Below are 22905 nucleotides of genomic sequence, written 5' to 3'. Positions count from 1 at the left end.
GGGGGGGGGGGGGGGGGGGGGGGGGGGGGGGGGGGGGAGGATGGGGGAGAACGGGCGGGGGGGGGGAGTTTAAATAGAGGGTCTTCAACCTGACCCCCCAGGGCCTATTTCCCTTGAAATTCGTTTTAAAGAATTAACAAAACCCAGCCCCAGAGTTGAAGGGACTTTCAGAGGCCACCTACTCCAACCTGTACCGAACAAGAATGTCCACTATAGCATCTCAGAAAAGTGGTCATTTAGTCTCCGCTGGAAGCCATCCAAGGTTAGGAAACCCATTCATCACCCACTAAAGCCACCCATTCCAGTTTGGTATTGCTCTAATTGATTTTCCTTTCATCAAGTCCCAAACTGCCTTTCTGCAATTTATGCCCATTTGTTCCTAGTTCCACATCTGGGACCAAGCAGAACAAGTCCAGCTGCTCCACCCCACTAGCAGCCCTCAAATATATGAAGACAGATAACCATTCTCTGCTGCACTCCCCAGTATTCTTTCCTTCATGATGAGTTATCGTTTTCTCTTTAAAATGACCCTCTCTAGACCCCTCACCATCCTAGAGGTGTGCTCTAGAAGTTGTTCAATCTGTCAGTATGCTTTAAATGTGATACCCAAGACAAAACAAAGTGCTTCAGGTGTCATCTGGGCAGAGTAGATGCTCTGGGTCTAGGTTTCTTATCTGTAAAATTAAGGTTTTGACCTAGATGGTTTCTGACATTCTTTTAGTTCTAAATATATGATTCTTCAATGTTATGACTAATCCATCTCTTATCCTAAGCACTTTCTTTTATCTGTTGATGGACCCATCATTTAAAAAAAGACAAAAAAGTTAGGGCAACCCTGAACCACATCAGAGGAAGGACTAATTTGGTTTCCTGGATTATTTAGGATAACCCCCCAGTTTTAGAGAGCTTGGCAAGAACAGAACCAGATGCAGAGTCCTCCCAAGCAGAAACAGCTGAGGCAACATTTTTCTTGGGTCACCATGCTGGGCTTGGGTCTTCAAGAGAGATAGCTCAAAACTCTAATCATAATACATGACAAAAAAAGAGTTTCAAGGCCTTGAATGAGATAGAAAAGTGAGGGAAGTTGGAACTAGGTGATTTTTTGGGTTCTTTCCTGCTTGGACATTTTGTGGAGTCATCTTTACTAATCACTATCATTTAAGATTAATTAAGGTCATGGATTTAGAGCTAGAAGGGACATCCATCACAAGTCATCTAGTCCAACCCCTCTTTTTACAGATGAGGAGACTGAGGCTTGCTTAGGGAGGCTAAATGACTTTATAGGGCCACAAAGTGATAAGCAGAGGTAGGATTTAAACCCAGGTCTTTTGAATTCTGAGCCAATATTCTTTCCACTATAATGTTGCAATTCAGCAAGTACTTATTAAATGTGTAATGTGTATCCAACAATGCAAAAAAGACAAAGCAAGAAGGACCTAATCCTTGCCTTTGAAGAGCCTCTAGTCTAGTTGAAAAGAGAACACTACTACTACTACCACTAAGGCTCTACCTAAAATTTCTAGAGTGCTTTTAATATTTGCAGAGTATTTTACATATTATGTCATTTGATGTGAAATAACACACAGAAAGCAATGAGCATAGTAGGAATGTCATTTACTTAATGTTGTGTGACACTGTGCTAGGTACTATATGAAAAAATCTATAGACAGTATCTGTTCTCTATAACTTTAAGAGCCTTAGCTTAAACACACAATTATATATAATCAGCCAGTAAATCAAATAAACATTTATTAAATGCCTACTATTGGCCAAACTAGATGCAATGGATAGAGCAATGGCCTTGGAATTAGGAAGACTCATCTTCATGAGTTCAAATCCAGCCTCAGACACTAACTAGCTGTGTGACCCTGGGCAAGTCAAGGAAATGGCAAACCACTCTAATAGCTTTGTCAAGAAAACCCCAAATGGTGTCAAAGAATTGAACATAACTAAAATGAATCAACAACAATAACTATGGTTATTATACTGTGATAAGTGCTGGGGATACAGAAAGAGACAAAAGACAGTTCCTGCCCTCAAGCTCACAATCTAATGAAGGAGACAACAAGCAAACACACATATATACAAACAAGGTACATACAGGGTTAGTTAGGAGATAAGTAAAAGAGGGAAACACCAGAATTAAGGTACTTAAAGGAAGTCAGTGACACAAGTAGGCAGAGATGAGGAAGGCATATAAAAGTGTGTGACTGTTAGGCAACTGAGAAGAAACTACTTCATCACTGACTGATCAGAGAAAAGTGTGCTCTGCAGATTAAAGTCAAGTTTATTAAACATCTATCTTGTGCCCAATAGAGAGTGTCAGGAAAAGTGGACATATGGGAGTCCCATTTAGGATCAATTCTTATGTATAATTTACCTACCATAAGATTTACAAGCACTAACAGCACTGCGGTAACTTCCCCACCTCTTCTCATCCCCATGGGTTTTATATCAACATTTGATTCTGTGTTTAGATTGGGTGCTAAATGGAGGACCTCTTATTGCTTCCCTGATTAGTCCAGGAAGGCTTTATAGAGGAAGTGAGAATTCACAAGCTTATTAGATTGAAATGAAATACTAGGACATAGAACCAAACTTGGCAAGGTAGGAATCCAGGACAACTTGGTGAGGGTCTATGAAGAGTAGGGTGGAGACCTCTATGTTACAGTGGGAGAAGCACAAGTTTGGGTATTAGAAGTCCTCTTTTAGAATCTATTTTCTGTAACTTTCTAGCTGGGTCAGATAGCAAACTCTTTGAACCTCAGTTTCATCTGTAAAATGAATGAGATTGTCTGAATCTCTCATTTTTTTCCAATATGAAGGCTCATGATCCTATTGTTTAATTCACTTAAAATCAACAAGCATTTACTAAATGCCTTCTATGTTCAAAACATGGTGCTAGGTCTTGGAGATACAAAGGTAAAATTCAAACAGTCCTCATCTTAAAGGAGCTTATATTCTACTGGTGGTGATGCAGCATGTATATTAATATTATTATGACGTATACATAAAGTAATCTCAAGAAGGAAAGAGTGCCAAATTTGGGAGGATTAGGAGCCTCCTATGGGAAATGACAGCTAAATTGTGCTTTGAAGGGAGTTTGGGATTCCAAGAGGCAGATATGAAGTGGGAGATAATGTGAAATAAAACTGGAAAAAATAGGTAGGAGCTAGACTGTGGAAAGCTTTAAATTCTAGTCTGTGTAGTTCACATTATATCTTAGAGGCAATAAGGAATCATTAAAGATTTTTTGCGTGGGAGGAGGATGAAAAAGTCACATCTGTGTTGTAGGAATAGCAATTTGTGAAAGAAGGGTTGGAGTAGAGAAATACCAGAAACAGGGTGATCAATGAAGGCTAATACAAATCCCAGATAAAAGTTGATGAGGCCAATGAGAAAACACTACAAGACTTAAAGATGGGGGAATTATAGTTAAAATAACAGCTGGAGAAGACTTTGGAAGGAATAGCAAGGCTAAAGTGAAGGGAATGAACAGGATGGGCTGAAGGCAGGGAGAACGTAGGTAGAATTGTTGAGAGAGGGGGAGCAATTGTATCCAAGCCATGTGGGGTGAATTTCTGGGGGAATTTTTCTCCCAGATGAAAGAGGAGTTGAGTGTAACAAGCTTGAGTTTATGAGATGGTTTGGGGCTGGTTAACTTTGTGTTTGTAGCCAGCTTTATAATGAATAAGAGCATAGTGAGGAGTTCCATCCTCAGGTGGGTCAGTTAGCATCACTCTGCTCTGTGGCTCCTGGAAGTATCCTTTACACCAACCAGCTGTTTTGAAAAGTTGGTAACTTGTGATCAAGCAAAGAAGAATGAATTGCTCAATGCAAAGCTCTCCTTACTATTATAAACAAAACTCAGAGCCTCTGCCCTACAGATGGGAGGATCAGTACACATTTAAAAGGAGAACATTTATTTATTTTCTAGAGACTGCAAGTCTATGTAGGAGGTCATGAAAGCAGCTTGACAGGGATTTAAGCTCTGGGAATAGGAGAGGAAATGATATCATTCTTTATTGGCCCTTCTTTCTTCTGTAGCCTTTCAAACAGGGGCATTCCCTAACACTCTGTCCTTAGTTCTCTTCTCGATTTCAGAGAATTCATCTTATTCTTGTTATCTTATCTATCTCATGACTATTTGATAGAGATAACTCCTTCACATACATTTCCAGTCTTGACTCCACTTCTGAACTTCTGTCCTGATGATCCAACTGAGTACTAGATATTTACACTTAGATGTCCTTCCCATGCCTGGAATTCACTCTCCTCTTAGAATCCTCTTTCTCTTTCAGAATTCAACTTAAGCACCACCTTCTACAGGAAGGCTTTCTTGACAATCCCCTTCCTCCTTTGATGTATGTTTTGCATATATTATATATATTCATTTGCATTATATCATATTGTATATATTAATAAACATCTTCTCTCCTCATAGAATGTAAGCTCTTTTAGGGCAGGGATTGTTTGATTTTTGTTTTTGTACCTCTAGTATTATCTGGCAGTGTCCATATGAGGCATTTAAAGATGCTTTCTGATTGATTTTAAGAGGTGAATGATTGATTAATTGGTTGTCTGCTCCTTAAATCAAACTCATCATCATCTTTCCCCAACCAGTTTTCTTTCCTAACTTCTGATTTCTAACATGATACCATCATTCTAGGCATTAGGCTTTACAAACTCAGAATTAGCTTTGACACATACCTTTCCTCTTTGGTCAGTCAGCAAGTCCTATTGAGTTTTCTTTCCTGATGTCTCTTCTATATATTTCTTCTTTTCCATTCCAACTATATCCATTCTACTCCAGGGTCATAAGATCTCATATCTGGGTTATAGTAATAATCTCTCATTTGTCTTCTTTGTTTCTTATTTCACTTTCCTTTAAATCATCCTGCATTTTCCCATCAAATGACTCTTCTTAAAACATACCATGATACTTTCTATTCAGAAATCTTCAGTAATTCTCTATTATCCCCATTCTTATGCTTGGCATTTAATTTCCTTCATAGTTTGGCCTCAACCTTTTTTTTCCCCCAAAACTCTTCTTTGGCTATGTAACATCTTATGAAAATAAAGAAATCTGCTAACCCCTTCATTCTTACTAAATTCATCTCTTATTTCTTTTTTTATTTTAAAAATGTTTCCCTACTGTTTCAAAATCATATCAAATCCCTATTCATTCTTAACCTCCTACTCTAGTGATATTCATTGCTCTAGTGAGACTGGCATTCTGATTGGCGTCCTAAATGTCAGACTATGCTTCCCGCCCCCACCCTCCAGGGCATATATTTACATCCTTCTTCACTTCAATACAAATATTTCTCCATGGATATGGTTGTGGCCACTCCGTTCCTCAGTGACCTTCCCTTTGTGTCCTAATGAACTTGTTTGTATGACCCATTGGGCACTGAGCATTCACTCTCTTGAATTAGTTGTTAACTTTTTCATGCGTACAGATCTTCCTCCTCCCACTCCGACCACAAGCCCCTCTGTGGCAGGAATCATCTCTTGTTCCTCTTTTGTTTTCTCCATAGCACCTGGTGCAGTGCCTTGTACACAGGAGAAGTGAGGAGAAGTGGTGAGATGCATGAATTATTCTAAATGGGGTCTAGTGTACTAGGAAGTCCTGTAGGGGGAGGCCTCTGCCTATCCCAGAACTGACCTATGTCCCTGAAGGCACTAAGGTTAAATTCTTTTTATGGTCCTAGCTTTGAGGTAGACAAAGAATGACAGATAATTAGAGCCAAAGGAAACAGTGACTCTCTAGAGTCTAGAATTCCCATTGATCATTTTACACAATAAAACTAAAGCCCAAAGAAATAGATCGACTTGCCCAAGGGTAAAGAGCTGGCAAGTAGAATAACTAGGGCTTGAACCAGAGATTTATTTTCATAAATGAAACCAGAGATATGCTGGTAGATGTTTAATGACTGAATCTCAAAAAAAAAAATGCAGGACACATTTTTCAGTTTAACATTCATGATTATTCATATTTTCTTCTTCACCCATTTAAGTCTAGACATCTACAAAAAAAATAAATCAAGGCTTGATTTGTAGCATTTGTTGATTGCTAAAACTGAAAATTTGGCTCATGCACACCCCTGACTTTATCCCCAAGCTTTTGAGTTCACTTCCAGATCTCTTTCCCCTACTCTATGCTTTTACAATAAGGCAGCCAGAGTTGAAGAGTCAGCTTTAGAATCACGAAGAGCATGAGTCAAATCCCAGTTCAAATACATGCTGGCTTGTCATTCTATTCCCAGAACCTGGCACAGCGTGTGGCACATAGTAAGTGACTAATATATGTTTCTAGGTGGCAGAGTGAGTAACGAACTAACCCTAGAGTCAGGAAGACCCAAATTCAAATATGGCCTCAGTCACTTACTAGCTGGAAGACCTGGGGTGGGGAACCTCTGTTTGCCTCAGTTTTCTCAACTGTAAAATGAAGATATCAGCATCCAACTCACAGGGTGGCTATGAAGGTCAAATTAGATAGCATGTGTAAAACTCCTGGCACATAGTAGGTACTATATAGATACTTATTCTCTTCCCTTCTCCTTCCCTCTATTGAGTGACTGATTGATTGGCCGTGGGACAAGTCACCTTTTGGAATCTTTAAGGACTCTCTAACATGTATGTTGAAGGACAGTAGCTGATCTTCATTGGTAGAGGGAGTTTGTTTCAATAAGAGTTCCCTACACACATAAAATCACAATACTGGACCTCACCCATTGCCTACTCCCAAAATGTTTCTAAAAACACTGGCTGGAGTATTTCCATTATATCTGGAGGTTTTTCCAGGCTTCTCCTGAGGATAAAGACCTCTAAAACGACCTGGTTCTGGATCAGCATTATAGATGGGATTACTCTCCATGGCATTGGTCAGTTCACTATCTCTTACACTATGATCAGAGAACATGAATGGGTACATAGGGACTTAAGTCTTACACACTTGTATATTCTAGCAATACCTGAACACATTCTACGGCTGCCCCAAGGAAAGCTGCAACCTGTTTGTACTGAAGGACACCCTGAAGAAGATGCAGAAATTCTTTGGGCTACCAGAGACAGGGGAGCTGGACCAGAGCACTATTGAGACCATGAAGAAGCCACGATGTGGGAACCCAGATGTGGCCAACTACAACTTCTTCCCCAGGAGGCCCAAGTGGGAGAAGAACCAGATCACATACAGGTACCCAGGGAAGGGGAGAAGAATGGGGAGAGACCTAGAGTAAGAGACAAGGCAATATGAGATCCCAGGTATATGAGGGCTACAAAGAAATAAGGTTGCAGGTCTCTGGGACATTAGGCCACAGAGTATAAGGAACTGCAGTCCTCTCAGCCCTGCCCTTTTTTTTTTTCTTTTTGGAGGGGGGAAGGCAGGACAATCAGGGCTAAATGACTTGCTCAAGGGCACATAGCTAGTAAGTATCGTGTGTGAGGTCAGATTTGAACTCAGATCCTCCTAACTCCAGGGCCTGTACACTAATCACTGTACCACCTAGCCGCCCCAACTCTGCCCTTATCTTTCTGGGCCAGGATCTATATGGATCTTGGAGATTGGTAGGTGAAGTGGAAAGGTGGGGAAGTGGGAAGTATCAGGGTATGGGAGATTATAGAAGGGTTTGCCCCTCAGTAGTTGGAAAGGCTCATTTTTGCCTTTGATTCTCAGCTCTTAGTACAATGACTGGCATATAGTAAGTACTTAATAAAAGTTTGTTGCTCGTTTTTTGGGGGGTGGGGTGGGGAGGTAGAATTTCAATGATAGAATTTACAACTGCAAGAGAATTTAGAGATTATCTAATCTGGGAGTTCTTAACTTGCAGTCCAAGAACTTAAAAAAAATAACAACTGTATTTCAACATAATTTGATTTCCTCTGCAATCCCATTTTTTGTATCTAAAAACATTCTGAGAAGGCTTCTTTTAGCCTCATCAGATTTCCAAAGGGTCCCATGACACACACATACACACATACAATGTTAAGAACCTCTGTTCTACCATTCTTATTTAAAATTAGTTCAACAAACAGATATGGAAAAGGAGGTTTAAAGGGGGTGGGGGTGGGAAGAGAAGTGATGAATTAACCCCAAATAGTAAGAAGCAATGCCAAAATTAGAATTCAGAACCTCTTACTCCAAAACCAGGACTTAAAATTGTTTTCCATATTTGTTAAGCACATACAGTGTGCAGAGTACTATGCTGTTCCTGGAAAAGATAACAAAGCTTAGATAAGTCATGGTTCCTAATGGAGCTCACAGTCTAATAGGTGATGCTACAAATAATGATAAAACACAATATATAAAAAATACTTTTTGAGAGCTGCAAAACAAAAAGCTTTGAGGTAGCATTACTGTCCTGGGCCAGAGAAGGTAGCATGGAATTTTAAAATATCATCTGCTTCTTCTGACTGATTAAATTCTCTTCATTTCGTTTCAATTCAACTTAATTTAACAAAGATTTTTGTGTAAGGTGTTGTACTAGGTGGTGAAGCTACAAAATGAAAAGTAAAGCGCTCAGTGGAAAGGAACTTACGTTCTAATAGGGATATGTATCTTATACATAGAGAAGTGAATACAAGGTAATTTGATGAGGGAAAGAATACTAATAACTGGGCTAGGGGGAGCAGGGAAGGCTTATAAGGATGCCGAGAGATGGATTTGAAGAAAGAGTTCATTACTGACATAGATTCATTACTAACATTTGCCTGTGCAAATGCCTGGTGGTGGGGGATGGCATATTGAATTTGGGGTACAGCTAGTAGTCTAGTTGGACTGGCATGAAGACTGTGTGAAAGTTGGAGTCAAGGGAAATCTAGCTGGGAAGATAGACTTGAGTCATAGCAGGAGGGGCAGATCAATAGTCCTGAATTGCCTAGAGGCATTAGGGAACTAATGAAGGCTTTTTTGTCTTGTTTTTAAACAAGGAAGTAATATAGTTATACACCTGTGTTTTAGAAAGACCATTTTGGAAGCTGTGTAAAGGAATGATTAGAAAGGAGAGAGATAAGAAAGGTAGGAAGGCCAGATAAAAAGCTCATCTACATTAGTCTAAGTGTTTTAAGTGATCTTGGGGGTTATGTGAGTGGAGAGAAGGGGATGAGTGGGAGAAATGTTGCAGAGGTTGTAGAGAGTATCTTCAGAAGTAAGTTCTAGCTCTGAGAGCCAGCATAGTATAGGGGATAGTAGTTTACCTCAGAATCAGGAAGTTCTGAATTTCAGCCTTGCTTTGGACCCATGCTGACTGTGTGATCCCAGAGAAGTCTTAGTGCTTCAGATATATCTTTAAGATTGAAGGTGGCAAAGTACATGCTGCTTGGCATTTAAAGAGACAATTTCCTTCTCTGTAGTTCCCTACACCAATGAAATCACAGGCAGAAGGCTTTGCAGTCCAAAAACTTTAAAAAACAAACAAACAACAACTGTATTTCAACATAATTTGATTGCCTTTGCAATCCCATTTTGTGTATCTAAAAACATTCTGAGAAGGGTTCTATTAGCTTACTACCATATAAGTCACATTTAATGATTCCACAATCTTCTGTACTATTACTTGTGGATATGAGGGTATCATCCCAAGACTTCAATGAGGAGTGAAAGAGTTTGAACTAGACTATTCATTGGAATAGAGAACTCCCAAGGGAGGAAACTCCCTTTATTAATACTGATTGGCACCTTCTCTGCAACTTATAGAGAGCTGCCTAGAGTATTGAGAGAGGTAAGTGATTTATCCAGGGTCACACAGGCAGGCTGTGTCAGACGCAGGGCTTGAACCGATGTCATCTTGGCTTTGAGACTAGCTTTCTATCCACTATGTGATGCTAACACCCATGAAAATTGAACTGGAAGAAGGTTGATTTGTAACTCCAGTGCATCATAAGAGAGCTGTTCCTGCTATAATGCTTTCCCTAACTTCCATTCTCTTTGTCTGCCTCAGGATCATTGGTTACACACCTGATCTGGACCCTGAGACTGTGGATGATGCTTTTGCTCGAGCCTTCAAAGTCTGGAGTGATGTGACACCCCTTAGATTTTCACGTATCCATGATGGGGAAGCTGACATCATGATCAACTTTGGTCGCTGGGGTAGGTGCTATAGATGTTGGCAATACCCAGGAACACTATGGAGCTAGAAAGAAATGTTACTGACCATCTAGGTCTAACGCTCTCATTTTACAGATGGAGAAACTGACATACAGCAAGTTAAGTGACTTTCTCAGGGTTATACACTCAATAATCAACTAAGATAGGATCTTTTAAAAATTGTTTTATTTCAATTTTATTTTATTTTCCATTCTGAATTCTCTTCTATCTCCCCCACCCATTGAGAAGATAAAAAGAAAAGAAAATCCTTTTCATACACGTATAGCCAAGCAAAACAAATTTTCACATTAGCCAGAGAGAAAAGAAAACAGGAGAAAAAAGGGAAAAAAAGAAAATGTGCTTCAGTTTGCACTCAGTTTGTCAGCTTTCTATCTAGAGGTGGATAGTGTATTTTATCATGAGGGCTTTGAAATTCTGGTTGGTCATTATGTTGATCAGAGTTCCTAATTCTTTCAAAGTTATCTTTAAATATTTTTGTTACTGTACAATTTGTTTTCCTGGTGACACTCACTTCACTTTTTATCAGTTCATACAAGTCTTCCCAGGTTTTTCTTTCAAAATTCTTTATCTTTATTTTTTTAACTTTATAAAGCCTTTAACTTTTCTGTTGAAATGAAGCAGACAAATGAAGCTCAACATAAACTACACTTTTTTTTAAAGCTTTTCTAACTGGTGATATTGACATATATCCAAGCAAAAACAAGTTTGATTTTTTTGAAGTTGGGCCATCTAGAGGAATTATTTCCTTTAACTTACATAAACCAGAATTCCAACTGCAGTTTTTAATACATGCATATGTTTATGACACTTTCTCATGGTATTGATTCCTTAGTATATTTTCTCCACCTGTCACACCTTCTACCTCTAATTTTAAGTTCCCTTTAACTTTTTTTAAAATAATATTTTATTTTCCCCCATTATATGTAAAAACAATTTTAACATTCTTTTTTTTTTAAGTTTTGAGTTCCAAATTCTATCCCTCTTTCCCCTCCTGTTCATTATCTTTATACTACTTTTGTCATTGTATGAATTTTTTTTCCTTGTCCTGCTCACTTCACTTTTCATCAGCTCATACAAGTCTTTCCATGTTTTTCTGTAACCATCCCCTTCATAATTTCTTACAACACAATAATAATCCACTAATTTCATATACTATAACTTGTTCAACCATTTCCCAACTGATTGACAATCCCTGTTTGCAATTCCTTGCCACCTTGAAAACAGTTGCTGTAAATAATTTTTTCATATGACTAAGACCATATTTGACCTCAGGTCTTCATGACCGCTATTCTAAAACCCTATCTACAAAACAATGCTGCTGGAGGATCAGTATCAGCAATCCTTTCCTGAGTACCTACTCTGCCCAGACTTGAGGCTTGGGTTAGAATAGAGGAGATATTGGATAAATGTTTGAGTGGTAGGGCAGCTTTGACATGGGCCAAGGACTTGGCCCTCAGGCCATATTAAAGATAATCAACTTTGAAAGAATTAGGAACTCCCATCAACATAATGACCAACTGGAATTTCAAAGCACTAATGCTGAATATATTATCTACCCCCAGATAGAGAGCTGATGGACAGTGCAGACTAAAACACATTTTCTTTTCCCCTTTTTACTGTTTTCTTCTTTCTCTGGCTAATATGGGAATTTGTTTTGCTTGGCTATACTTATCTGTAAAGGATTTTCTTTCTTTTCTTGTCTTTTTGTCTTCTCATTGGGTAGGGGAGATGGAAGGGAGAGAATTCAGAGTGGAAAATAAAATAAAATTGAAATAAAACAAAAAATATAAAAATGTCCTATCTTAGATACTTATTAGGTGTGTAACCCTGAGAAAGTCACTTAACTGTGCTGTGGCTCAGTTTTCTTATCTGTAAAATGAGGGAGTTAGGTCAATGACCTCAGAACAAGTCAGAACCCTAAGTAAATATGAGTTGTCCTGGATGTCCTGAGTTTCTCTTTGAGTGGTGACAAGGCATTTCTGGGAGCTAAGGAACTGATGGCTATGTGTGTCTTGCAGAGCATGGGGATGGCTACCCCTTTGATGGGAAGGATGGACTCCTGGCTCATGCCTTCGCTCCTGGAACTGGTGTAGGAGGAGACTCCCATTTTGATGATGATGAATTATGGACCCTGGGAGAAGGACAAGGTAGCAACCCGACTCTCCCCATTTCCCCAGAGCTGCCCTTCCCCTACCTACGTCCTGGACTTACCTTTACCACTACGTCCTTACTACTTTCCTTTACTCATAGATTCCAGGTGCATGCAGAATATCTCTCCTCTTCCTCATCATCTTGCAGTACTCACTGTGTACCCCCTCCTCCCATCCCTATCATCTGAAAACATTGTGCTTTCCCATTTGGCAACAAATAGTTGGAACACAGGCTATTCCACAGACATCCCTCAGCAGCAGTGACAGCAGCCAACACTTATTTATGGCTCACACTTTTCTAATCACTTGACATGTATACATTATTTCAAACAAACTTCTGAGATAGGTAGAGCAAATATTATTATCCTCATACATCAGATGAGGAAACTGAATCAGAGAAGCAAAGGAATTTGCCTAAAGTCACTCAACTAATAAACAACAGGACTGGGATTCCACCCCAGGCTTTCTGATTCAAAATTAAATGGGCTTTTTAGAGCTACAGTGACTGTGTGTCCTCCTTTGATACTGCTATGTGCTTGTCACCTGTCATTAACTCAAAAGGTTCCTCTTTTTTGAGAGAAAAAAAAATCTGATGATTTTGTTACATGAATGATAAATAAGAGGCCTGAAGTCCAGAGTAGACACCAATTACCACTTTCAGGATTACTAAGCTCTTTTCTCACAACATTGTGGGATATGTAGTCAAGTACAGCTGATGGAACAGAGGTTCAGAAAAGTTAAGTGACTTGCCCAAAGTCACAGTTTGATAGGTTTCAGATTAGACCAGGTCTCCTGATTTGTTGCCCTTTCCACTCTACCCTGCTGCTTTAAGTATATTACATACCTCCCTGCTTTCCAAACTTTTACCTACTCCAGTTTTACACCTCCTCTACAGTCCCATGATCCTTGATTTTGCATAAGGTAGTAACAACTTCCCTGTTGCCTACAGTGGTCCGAGTGAAATATGGGAATGCTGATGGTGAGTATTGTAAGTTTCCCTTCCTGTTCAATGACAAAGAATATACCAGTTGCACGGATGCTGGCCGTAGTGATGGTTTCCTCTGGTGTGCAACCTCCTACAACTTTGACAGTGATGGGAAGTATGGTTTCTGCCCCCATGAAGGTGAGTTCCCCTCTTCACCAAAATTTTTTTGTACCCTCAATGCATATCCTACCATTCCCCCCTGATAATGGCAAAAACTGTCTAGGGCTCCTGTTAACTTTGGACTTTCACTGGATGTGGTTTCCAAGTGTAGAGTGAGGGTGGGAAGCACCATGCCTTTCTAAGACCTGGTTCTTCAGTCTGGGAGTCTAATCCAGGAGATTGGTTGAAGGGCCCAATTTATGGGACAGAAAGCAGAGCTTGTAGACTGAGGCTAGGTTGACTACCTGACCATGGGATGTGAATCCTCAAGGGGGCAAAGGGAGTACTAGCAATGGGGTCCTTCTTGATTTGACCTCTTGTTACATCTAATTTATATCTGTGTATCCTGTGTGTGGAGGGGGGGCAGCTAGGTGGTGCAGTGGATAGAGCACTGGGCTTGGAGTCAAGAAGACTCATCTCCATGAGTTCAAATCCACTATCTGTGTGACTCTGGGGAAGTCACTTCACCTTGTTGCCTCAGTTTCTCATCTGTAAAATGAGCTGGAGAAGGAAATGGCAAGCCACTCCAGTGTCTTTGCCAAGGAAACCCCAAAGGGGGTCGCAGAGAGTCAGACAGGACTGAACAACAGCAGCAAACATGAGGATACTAGTCTGTAAGGGCTGGGACTATCTAAAGTTTGTCTTTTCCTTCATGTCCAGCACAATGTTTTGCATGCACAATGTCCTTAATTAATGTTTGTAGTATTTATTTTTTTTTTGCATCTGTTGTCTCTCTATGTCTCTGTATGTCCTGATGGTTCTATGTGTGACTGGATCAAAATACCTCTCCTTAGATAGAAGGAATGACTGTGTGTGTGTGTGTGTGCATGAACATATGTGTGTGCTAGCATATAAAATCTCTGGGCTTTTTGATATTAAAGGTAAATTATTTTTCTTTACACATTTTAGGATACCTTTACATTTTATTTCCCACTATGAATCTGAAGGCTCTTTGTTCAGCAACAAAACAAAAAGAAATCTGTCATATATAACTTGATTTGCTCATAAATTCACAGTTTAGAAATGTGAAGGTCTATGACTGGCATATATTTAGACATGGGAAGGCCTAGATAGGAAAAAAAATAGAAAAACTAAGTGATGAGGGAAGCATTTTCTCTTTCATTAATCCCCTTTCCTGATTTTCAAGGTTAAGAATGATGATGACAATAGTTTTCTGAGTTGTTTTTCCTGGTATTTTACCAACTCTAGTCTGCATCTCTAAGCATATGTGATAGCCATCTGTTTCTGTTTCCTTCTGTGTCTAAAGACAGATATATACTTTCATCACAACTGAGGATTGACTACCAACTAGTCTTGGCATCAAGGAAAAACAATTAGCAAATTAATATATGTTTCTATTTATGCTTCTCTTAACCAAATTAGTCATTGTTTTACATGAGTGTACTTGACTCTAGTTCATAGGATCCATTAGTAAATTAAAGTTATTGGTGTTATAAAAGAATCATTTCACTGGTATGTTTGAATTTTCTATATCATGCAGTTCCCTTTCACATGCTGACATCACTTTCACATGCTGACACTTCTAATCAAATTAGAAGACCTTATTAAATAAATCATTAACTTTGAGGCTAGAAGCAAGAATAGAAGGCGTCTGTTTGGTGATTGTTTTCCCCCTGCTTTTTGGTTTTGAAACAGAGTGCACATATTTGGGATAGAAGTTTCTATTACTCAGTGCCTCCTGACTGCTGATTCAGTGTCTCCTTCAACCCCTGTATGTAGAGGAACATGAGGTTGAGAGATCAGCGAGGAGCCAAGGGGCTTCCTGGGTGGGCAAGGGAGAAAAGGGGGGTGGGGTTGGTGTTGTATTGGGAGGCTGGGGGCAATCAAATTCAAGTTTAACTCTTTGACACTTCCCCAAATTAAAAGCCTCTGGCCCCACTCTCAATCCCTGCCCCCTTTATTCTTAATGTGCCTATGGAGCAGGACAGGAGTCTCATGGAATACATTCAGGAATGTAAAATCTAGTGTCCTTGAATCCTAGACTGGGGGGTGGGAGTGGTGTTAACCTCATTCCAGTTATAGTAGAGTTAAAGCTGGTGGGGGTGGGGAGTGAGATCACCTCTGGCCCTGCTCAGCACAGATGGTCCTCATTAGACTGTGTGGTTTTGCTTGTTGGCAATTCCAGAGATACAACATTTGCAGATTGGGGGTGGGTGGGGGAAGTAGAAGAGAGACCAGGGAAAGAAAACCCATAGCTTGGGCTCTGTCTTCTGCCCCACACTCTTGGGTCTCTTTCTTGAGGAGTCAGAGTGGAAGCTGTAAATATTTTTAAAGACCTCCTCCTTCCAAAGCATCTGTCCTTCCTTCTACTGCCTCTTTCTCTCTTATTTCTATCTTAGGCAGGGAGTGGAAAGGGGTCTACTAGGGGAAAAACTGGGAAAGAGGAAGGTTAGGGAATAGACAGGCAGGACTATGGTGAGGTGTGTGATCTTGACTTCTATCTCTTGCTACACGTGTGTGGGTGTGGGTGTATTGTTTATCTCATCTATCTCTGACTCTCCATAGCCCTGGTTACTGTGTATTAGGGAAATAGTATTAGAAATACATGTGTATGGGGCGACTAGGTGGCACACGTGTGTGGGCACTGGCCCTGAAGTCAGGAGGATCTGAGTTCAAATCCAGCCTCAGACACTTAACACTTACTAGCCATGTGACCTTGGACAAGTTGCTTAACCCCAACCGCCCTGCCTTCCCCACTCCAGAAAGCAAAAAAAAAAGAAAGAAAAGAAATACATGTGTATTAGGGAGAGTAAGTGAAATCTATGCATTAGGGACAGTAGGAGGTTACACAGGCAGCTATTACTATGTATGTGTTTATAAGTATATGCATATTTATGTATGTGTATATGTGCATGCACTAAAACAATTTCTCTCTCTCTCTCTCTCTCTCTCTCTCTCTCTCTCTCTCTCTCTCTGTCTCTCTCCCCCCTAGCCCTGTTTACCATGGGTGGGAATGCTGAGGGCCAGCCTTGCAAATTCCCATTCAAGTTCCAGGGTACCTCTTATGACAGCTGTACTACTGAGGGCCGAACAGATGGCTATCGCTGGTGTGGCACTACTGAGGACTATGATCGTGATAAGAAATACGGTTTCTGCCCTGAGACTGGTGAGAGTTATTGCCTTTTACTTTGTTCTTCTACATTGCCATGATGGAGAACTTGAGATCATCTCTCCCTACCCCTCCCCACACCCAGCCTCATATTCTGGTTTTTGTCTATTTTTCTTTCCCTCTTTGTTTCTTCCACCTTTTTCTGTCTACTTCTATCTTTCTTTCTCTCTGCTTCCTGTCTCCCTACTAGAATTTTCCCTCATTCATTCATTTCATTTCTTCATCCATACATCTATTCAATAAATATTGAGCACCTTTCCTGCCTAGCTCAGTGGAAGACATTATGGGAGATACAAATATGTCAATGAGCTTGATGGTTTCCTCAGTTCTACCCGCCTCAAATTTCCTTTATGTCTAGCACAACCACTTATCACCTTTAATGGAGAATTCTTGACTTGATTGGGCAAAGGCAGACAAGGAGGAGTGGAGAGGCTGTAATTAGACACACTGATCATCTGAGATGTCTCTCCTATAATGTTTTCTTCTGGTCCTCCTCCCTATTCCCTCTCCCTGTTGTCCTACACTGTCCCTTCACCTATACACTTCTCTTCTCACAGCCATGACAACTGTTGGAGGGAACTCTGAGGGTTCCCCATGTGTCTTCCCCTTCACCTTCTTGGGCAACAAGCATGAATCCTGTACAAGTGCTGGCCGCAGTGATGGCAAAATGTGGTGTGCCACAACAGCCAACTATGATGATGACCGAAAATGGGGCTTTTGCCCTGACCAAGGTATTAAGGATGCATGGGAGGGACCATGGAGGTGGGGGCACATCCACTCTACTGAGTCAAAATATCATCTTCCTCCCTATCACAGGCAGATATAACTCCTCTGTGGTCTTTTCTTCCTCATCCCCACTTTAAGCAGAGTTCAGCTTCTCCTGAACCAAAGACGACTGTGGGAAAGAGTTTCCTTCCCAATGTATCCCTTTGTCCCAGAACAAAAATAATACTTTTGAGAAATATTAAGAAAATTTTTCTCAATTATACTTCTAATTATCATAGAGTGATATGATTTAGAGCTGGAAGAACCATATGGTAGTTCCCCTCCTCCCCCAGATGAGTAAAGTAAAGCCCAGAGGGATAATTTGCACAAAGTCACAAAAGGTATTAAGGGACAGAGCTACCATTTTAACCAAGTCTTCTGACCCAAAACCCTTTTCCATTGCACCATATTGCCTCCATCATTTGAGTATCCACTATATAAAGGGTCATAGGCACCAGAGACACAGGGATGAAAAAATATAGTTCCTGCCCTCAAAGAGCTTATGATCTAGTTGAAGAGAAAGAATCACACAGAACTGTAGACTCAGAGTTGGAAAAAACCTCATAGGCTGCATAGTTCAACTCAACCCACACCTGGACAAATATTCTCTCAATGACATCCCCCTCCCCACCAAAATAATCGTCTAGCATTTTCTTGAAAACCTCTAATGAGAAGGAATCTACTGCTTCCCAAGTCAGTCAATTTCAGTTTTGGAAAGCTGTCATTTTAAAGGAGTTTTTCTTATATCAAACTAAAATCCAGACACACGATATTTAAGAAAAAATATAAGGCTATGTATGTCCAGTGCCAGATGAAGGACACAGAGAGTGAAGGGGATAGATAGACACACTTACTTTTCTCTTCAGTCTTACCTTGTCTCCTTCCCCTTTCTGTTTCATTCCTGTCCTTCAGGGTATAGCCTGTTCCTTGTGGCAGCCCATGAGTTTGGTCATGCTATGGGGCTGGAGCACTCTGAAGACCCTGGTGCACTGATGGCACCAATCTACACATACACCAAGAATTTCCGCCTATCCAATGATGACATCAAGGGCATTCGGGAGCTGTATGGTAAAATCCCATCCCCATGGGACATGGGCACTAGATCTTCCATTAGCCCTACCAAAGTGAAAATTTTGAAAAAAAAATATAGCCTTAACAAAACAGATCAGTAAGAACACGTTTAGTTTTTCTGATAAAATACTGGCCAACAATCCTGATAAGTAGTAGTCATATGGCAACCTTGATGTCTGTCATCTACAATAATGACTAAAGCTGGCAGGTTGTGAACAGAGAGACTTATGACTGGATGGAAAATTAGGCTGTGCAAAGATGGGACATTATGGTGGGAACTGTTTGAGACCTCTAGCTTGGAAGTTAAGGGGATTATGAGATGAGGTTCCAGAGATAGCTGGAGCTTGCTCCTGGGTGTGGTGACAGTGTAGGTAGGAGCCATTCTGTTTGAACATGACAGGTAATGGGGGGGGGGGGATCGTGAGGGTCATAGATCACTCCTGAATTCTGGGAGAAGGATCCAAGATCACATGTGCTTCTCCTAGGGTCCTCCACTGACACTGACACCGGCACTGACACTGGCCCAACTCCCACCCCGGGGCCTGTCACTCCTGAGATCTGCAAACCAGACACAAACATTGTGTTTGATGGCATCTCACAGATTAGAGGAGAAACATTCTTCTTTAAAGACAGGTGAGCTCTGGATCCTGCTTCCGCTCTCTACTCTTTAATCCCTGCTCCTTATCTTGTGTCCATTGCCCCCTTGTTCCTACCTTACACCCTTACCTTTCTACTGATGCCAGGTCCCAGTGAGGCTCCTCTGTGCAGCTCCAGTCCTAAGCTAAACTGTCCTTATCATGGGAACTAAGTGACCACAGGAGCAAGGGAAAGATAAGTGCTCTCACTCAGGCCTTTAGTATGAGAGTCATAACCACCCACACCTTTTGGTTGGTGAGACCAGATTCAGGAAACTACATTGGAACATCTAAAATGTCATTGAAACTGGAGACCAGAATGTATTTATTATAGTAGGTGTAAATGTTGGTTTCAAAACCAACATCTTGCAAGGAGATCAGCCTTCTCTAACAGGATTTTAATTTTATACTGAACAGAAATCTTCATAGATTGTTAAAGCTGGAATGAAAACTTTGGGATTGAGCCTGCTCATATAACTATATAGGAAGAAAATTGAAGCCCAAAGTTACTTCCCCAAGGTCCCGAAAAATTAGTTGAGTTGGGACTCATTTAAGAGAGCTTTCAACTTGAGATTCTTTCTTAGCCTTTTGATGGGGAACCTAATGTCACCTGTAACTTAAAAGTAATAATAGAAAGGCTCTTTCCATAAGAGACTCCAGCTCTAGGACTAAGTGTATCCCAGAGAAGTTAGAGCCTTTCGATAGTTCTTATAGCTTATGGAGGTAGGAATTCCTGGATTGTATATTCAGTTACCTGCAGCATGCTTTAGTTGTAGAAAACAAGGGATTGGTCAAGATTTCTGGGTCACAAATACTTTTCAGCTAACAAGAGAGGACCTATCAGAAAAAAAATGCCAGAGGATATGACCAACTCCAATGGAAGTGCCCCAGTCTGAAAGCTCAGAGAAATGTTCTTGGTGGCTCTCATTTCCCCAGAATTCAAACTGACTCTGAAGTGCAGAGCATGAAGAACAGTGCCAAGAAGCTCTGTGTGGTCCTTAGAATTGGGATAAGAGGACTCAGAATGTTCTCTACCATAGGGAACCCTGCTATCCATGGGTGGCCTCCACTGAATTGAGATGATCATGATTTTTTCACTAAACTAATGCCTACTAGAATTGGTCAACAACAACTTGCCAGGCTCCTACTATGTGCAGGACACCAGTAGAAGCCAGAGATATAAAGGTGTAGGAGATAGAGTTTTTGTTTTCAGGAAGCTTATAAACTAACATGAGAAATATGATAAATGCATGTGAACAGAAACTAAAAAATGCCCAAGAGTATGTGCTGAATGTCTATTAGGGAACCTGGTGGTAGGATAATATTTACTATAAAAGTCACTGTGGAAGCCGTTCTGGAGGATGGGGGGAGTGATGCTAAAGCTTTCCCGTGAAGTTCAGGATACAGTGAGCACACATCTGCTCATGGCATCTGGGCAAGCCTAACTTTTCTCATTTCCTCTCTTTCTCATTTCAGTTCATTCTCTTCTTCCTTCCTTCTCCAATGTAGGTTACCATGGCCTGTGGCTTCCTTTGGGGAGTCTGACTCGGACAGGCCAGAAATGAGGGAAGAGATAGTTTGGGGGACTTTTTGAAGGGGAGTGGGAATTGGCCATGAGGGTGAATCTCCCCAGACTTTTTTGTCTGTCCACTCAGGTTCATGTGGCGGACGGCAAACTCAAGGGAGAAGCCCACAGGGCCCCTGCTTGTGGCCACATTCTGGCCAGAAGTTCCTGAGAAGATAGATGCAGTGTATGAGGCCCCACAGGAGGAAAAGGCTGTGTTCTTCTCAGGTACTGAGGGATGGAGGGAGAGAGGAACAGCGGGATTGTGTTGTTGATCTCATTGACCTTGGGCAAGTCACTTCACTGCTCTGTGCCTAAGTTTCCTCATCTGGAAAATGAGGTGCATTGGACTCAAAGGACTATGAGGTCCCTAGTTCTAAATCTATAATCTTATTTTGATAATGTTAGGTGAAGACTTTGTTCATCATATCCACTTGACCCAAGACTTACACATACAAACTGAAGCCAGACCCTCTCCCCAACCCCTCAGGTCCTTTACTTTCAAAACACCTTCCTATTGAACCTCATGCTCCTTTCTCTGAAAGAAAATAAAATAAGACAAAAATAAACTTTCCCTCCTACTCTCCTGATTATTTCATCCTCTGCCCTTCCTTCTACCACCACCTTCTTAATACCCCTGAACTCTCTCCCTTGCTCTTTTCATTTTTATCCTCTGTTCCTGGGCTAACTGTGGTTCCATTTTCTGTCCCCATCCTTATTTTACATAAAACTATGTGTCCTTAGGAATTGTTCCCATGATTGAACTTGGGGCTTGGAAAGAGATCTTCCCATAACACACAGTCCCTGTCCTCAGGAAGTTCCATCACAAAGAGTCCTCTCCCAGACCCCAGACAGATATGGGGTGAGTGTGGTTGATTAGTGACAGGTAGTCTATGTTCCTGGATCACTAGAATGACCTTTGTCACCATTTCAGGGGATGAGTACTGGGTCTACTCAGCCAGCACCCTGGAGCGGGGCTATCCAAAGAAGCTGACTAGCCTTGGGCTGCCTCCAGATGTTCAGCGCGTGGATGCTGCCTTCAGCTGGAGCAAAAACAAGAAGACATACATCTTTTCTGGAGATAAGTTCTGGAGGTAGGTTTTGTTGGTTCTTCTTGTTAGGCAATTCACTAATTTTCTAAATACTTTCAATTTCACATTGATTTTCTACACAAAGTTTCCTGGAACTGTTTCTCAGATCCTTTCTTGTATCAGGTCCACAGACATGCACAGACACAGGAAGTACAGGAAAGTTTTCTCCAGGGCAGTAGTAGAAGGAAGAGCAGAGAGACTGATGTATGAAGGGCAGATGTATGAGTTTCATATTTCTTGAGACCACATCCTAGCTTTGCAGAACAGACAGAGAGAGATTTGTATCTCTGTTTCTGTCTTAATGAGTTTGAGAAACTGGCTTGCTCACCATGTAATGACGATCTTATGAGGTTAATTGATTGGATCCTCCTTCCATTTACAAATGAGGAAGATAAACCCTGAAGATCATTGGATTTTGAGGTAAATGGGACATTAGAGATTATCCAGTCCCCACTTATGGCCACACAAATAACAACAACAACAACAATAACAAATAGCTGAAATGTATTTGTAGTTAAAAAGTGTTTAAGTCTTTATATACATTACTGAGTGTATATGTGTGTGTGTGTACATACATATACATTTGTACAGAGAGAGAAAGACACTTACTAGCTGTGTGACTCTAAGTCACTAAGGCACTAAATCAATCACTTAACCTTGTTTGCCTCAGTTTCCTCATCTGTCAAATGAGATAGAGAAGGAAATGGCAAACCACTACAGTGTTTTCACCAAGAAAATTCCAAAAGAGGTCGAGAAGAGTTAAACATGACTGAAAATTATTAACAATAGCAAATATATATGTTTTATATATACATATGCACACACACATATATACATATATATGTATATAAATATATATACATTTAAGCCATTGGAGCTTAAAACTGCACTAAGACTTTTGGGACACTTTCTAATTAATTTAAGCCTCACAACAAGCCAGTGAAGTAAGTACTACAGGTATAAATATGACCATTTTACAGATGCAGAAACTGAGGCTCAGATAATGAAGTGACTTGACCACGATCAGTTAGCAAATTCCAGAACCCACTAGGTGGGGCAGTGGTTAGAGCAGTGAATTGGTAATAAGACAAGAAATGAGTTGAAATCTAGTCTCAAACTCTTAATAGCTTTGTGACTCTGAGCAAGTCATTTGACCTTGTTTACCATAGTTTCTTTATCTGTAAAATGTAGATTAATAATAACGCTTCCCTGCCAAGGGTGTTTGAGAATAAAAAGAGTTAACATTT

At 40.6% G+C, this 22905-nt stretch overlaps 1 protein-coding gene across 1 annotated transcript in view; it reads left to right on the top strand.

The window, feature by feature from the left end:
- MMP2 (matrix metallopeptidase 2) overlaps nt 1-22905 on the top strand; it is a 32557-nt gene that overhangs the window by 1623 nt on the left and 8029 nt on the right. Inside the window, exons 2-11 of the mRNA XM_069082457.1 lie at nt 6972-7198; nt 9942-10090; nt 12127-12255; nt 13208-13381; nt 16356-16529; nt 17090-17263; nt 18210-18365; nt 18854-19001; nt 20659-20795; nt 21502-21661. Coding sequence (XP_068938558.1) covers nt 6972-7198; nt 9942-10090; nt 12127-12255; nt 13208-13381; nt 16356-16529; nt 17090-17263; nt 18210-18365; nt 18854-19001; nt 20659-20795; nt 21502-21661 — 1628 coding nt within the window. The remainder of the gene's footprint in view (nt 1-6971; nt 7199-9941; nt 10091-12126; nt 12256-13207; nt 13382-16355; nt 16530-17089; nt 17264-18209; nt 18366-18853; nt 19002-20658; nt 20796-21501; nt 21662-22905) is intronic.

The sequence above is a fragment of the Petaurus breviceps genome, unplaced genomic scaffold (assembly GCF_028583685.1).
Source record: "Petaurus breviceps papuanus isolate PSGF00001 unplaced genomic scaffold, PetGlider_PUasm1.0 171, whole genome shotgun sequence".
In the NCBI taxonomy this organism is placed as follows: Eukaryota; Metazoa; Chordata; class Mammalia; order Diprotodontia; family Petauridae; genus Petaurus; species Petaurus breviceps.
This window is presented reverse-complemented; position numbering and strand designations above follow the sequence as displayed.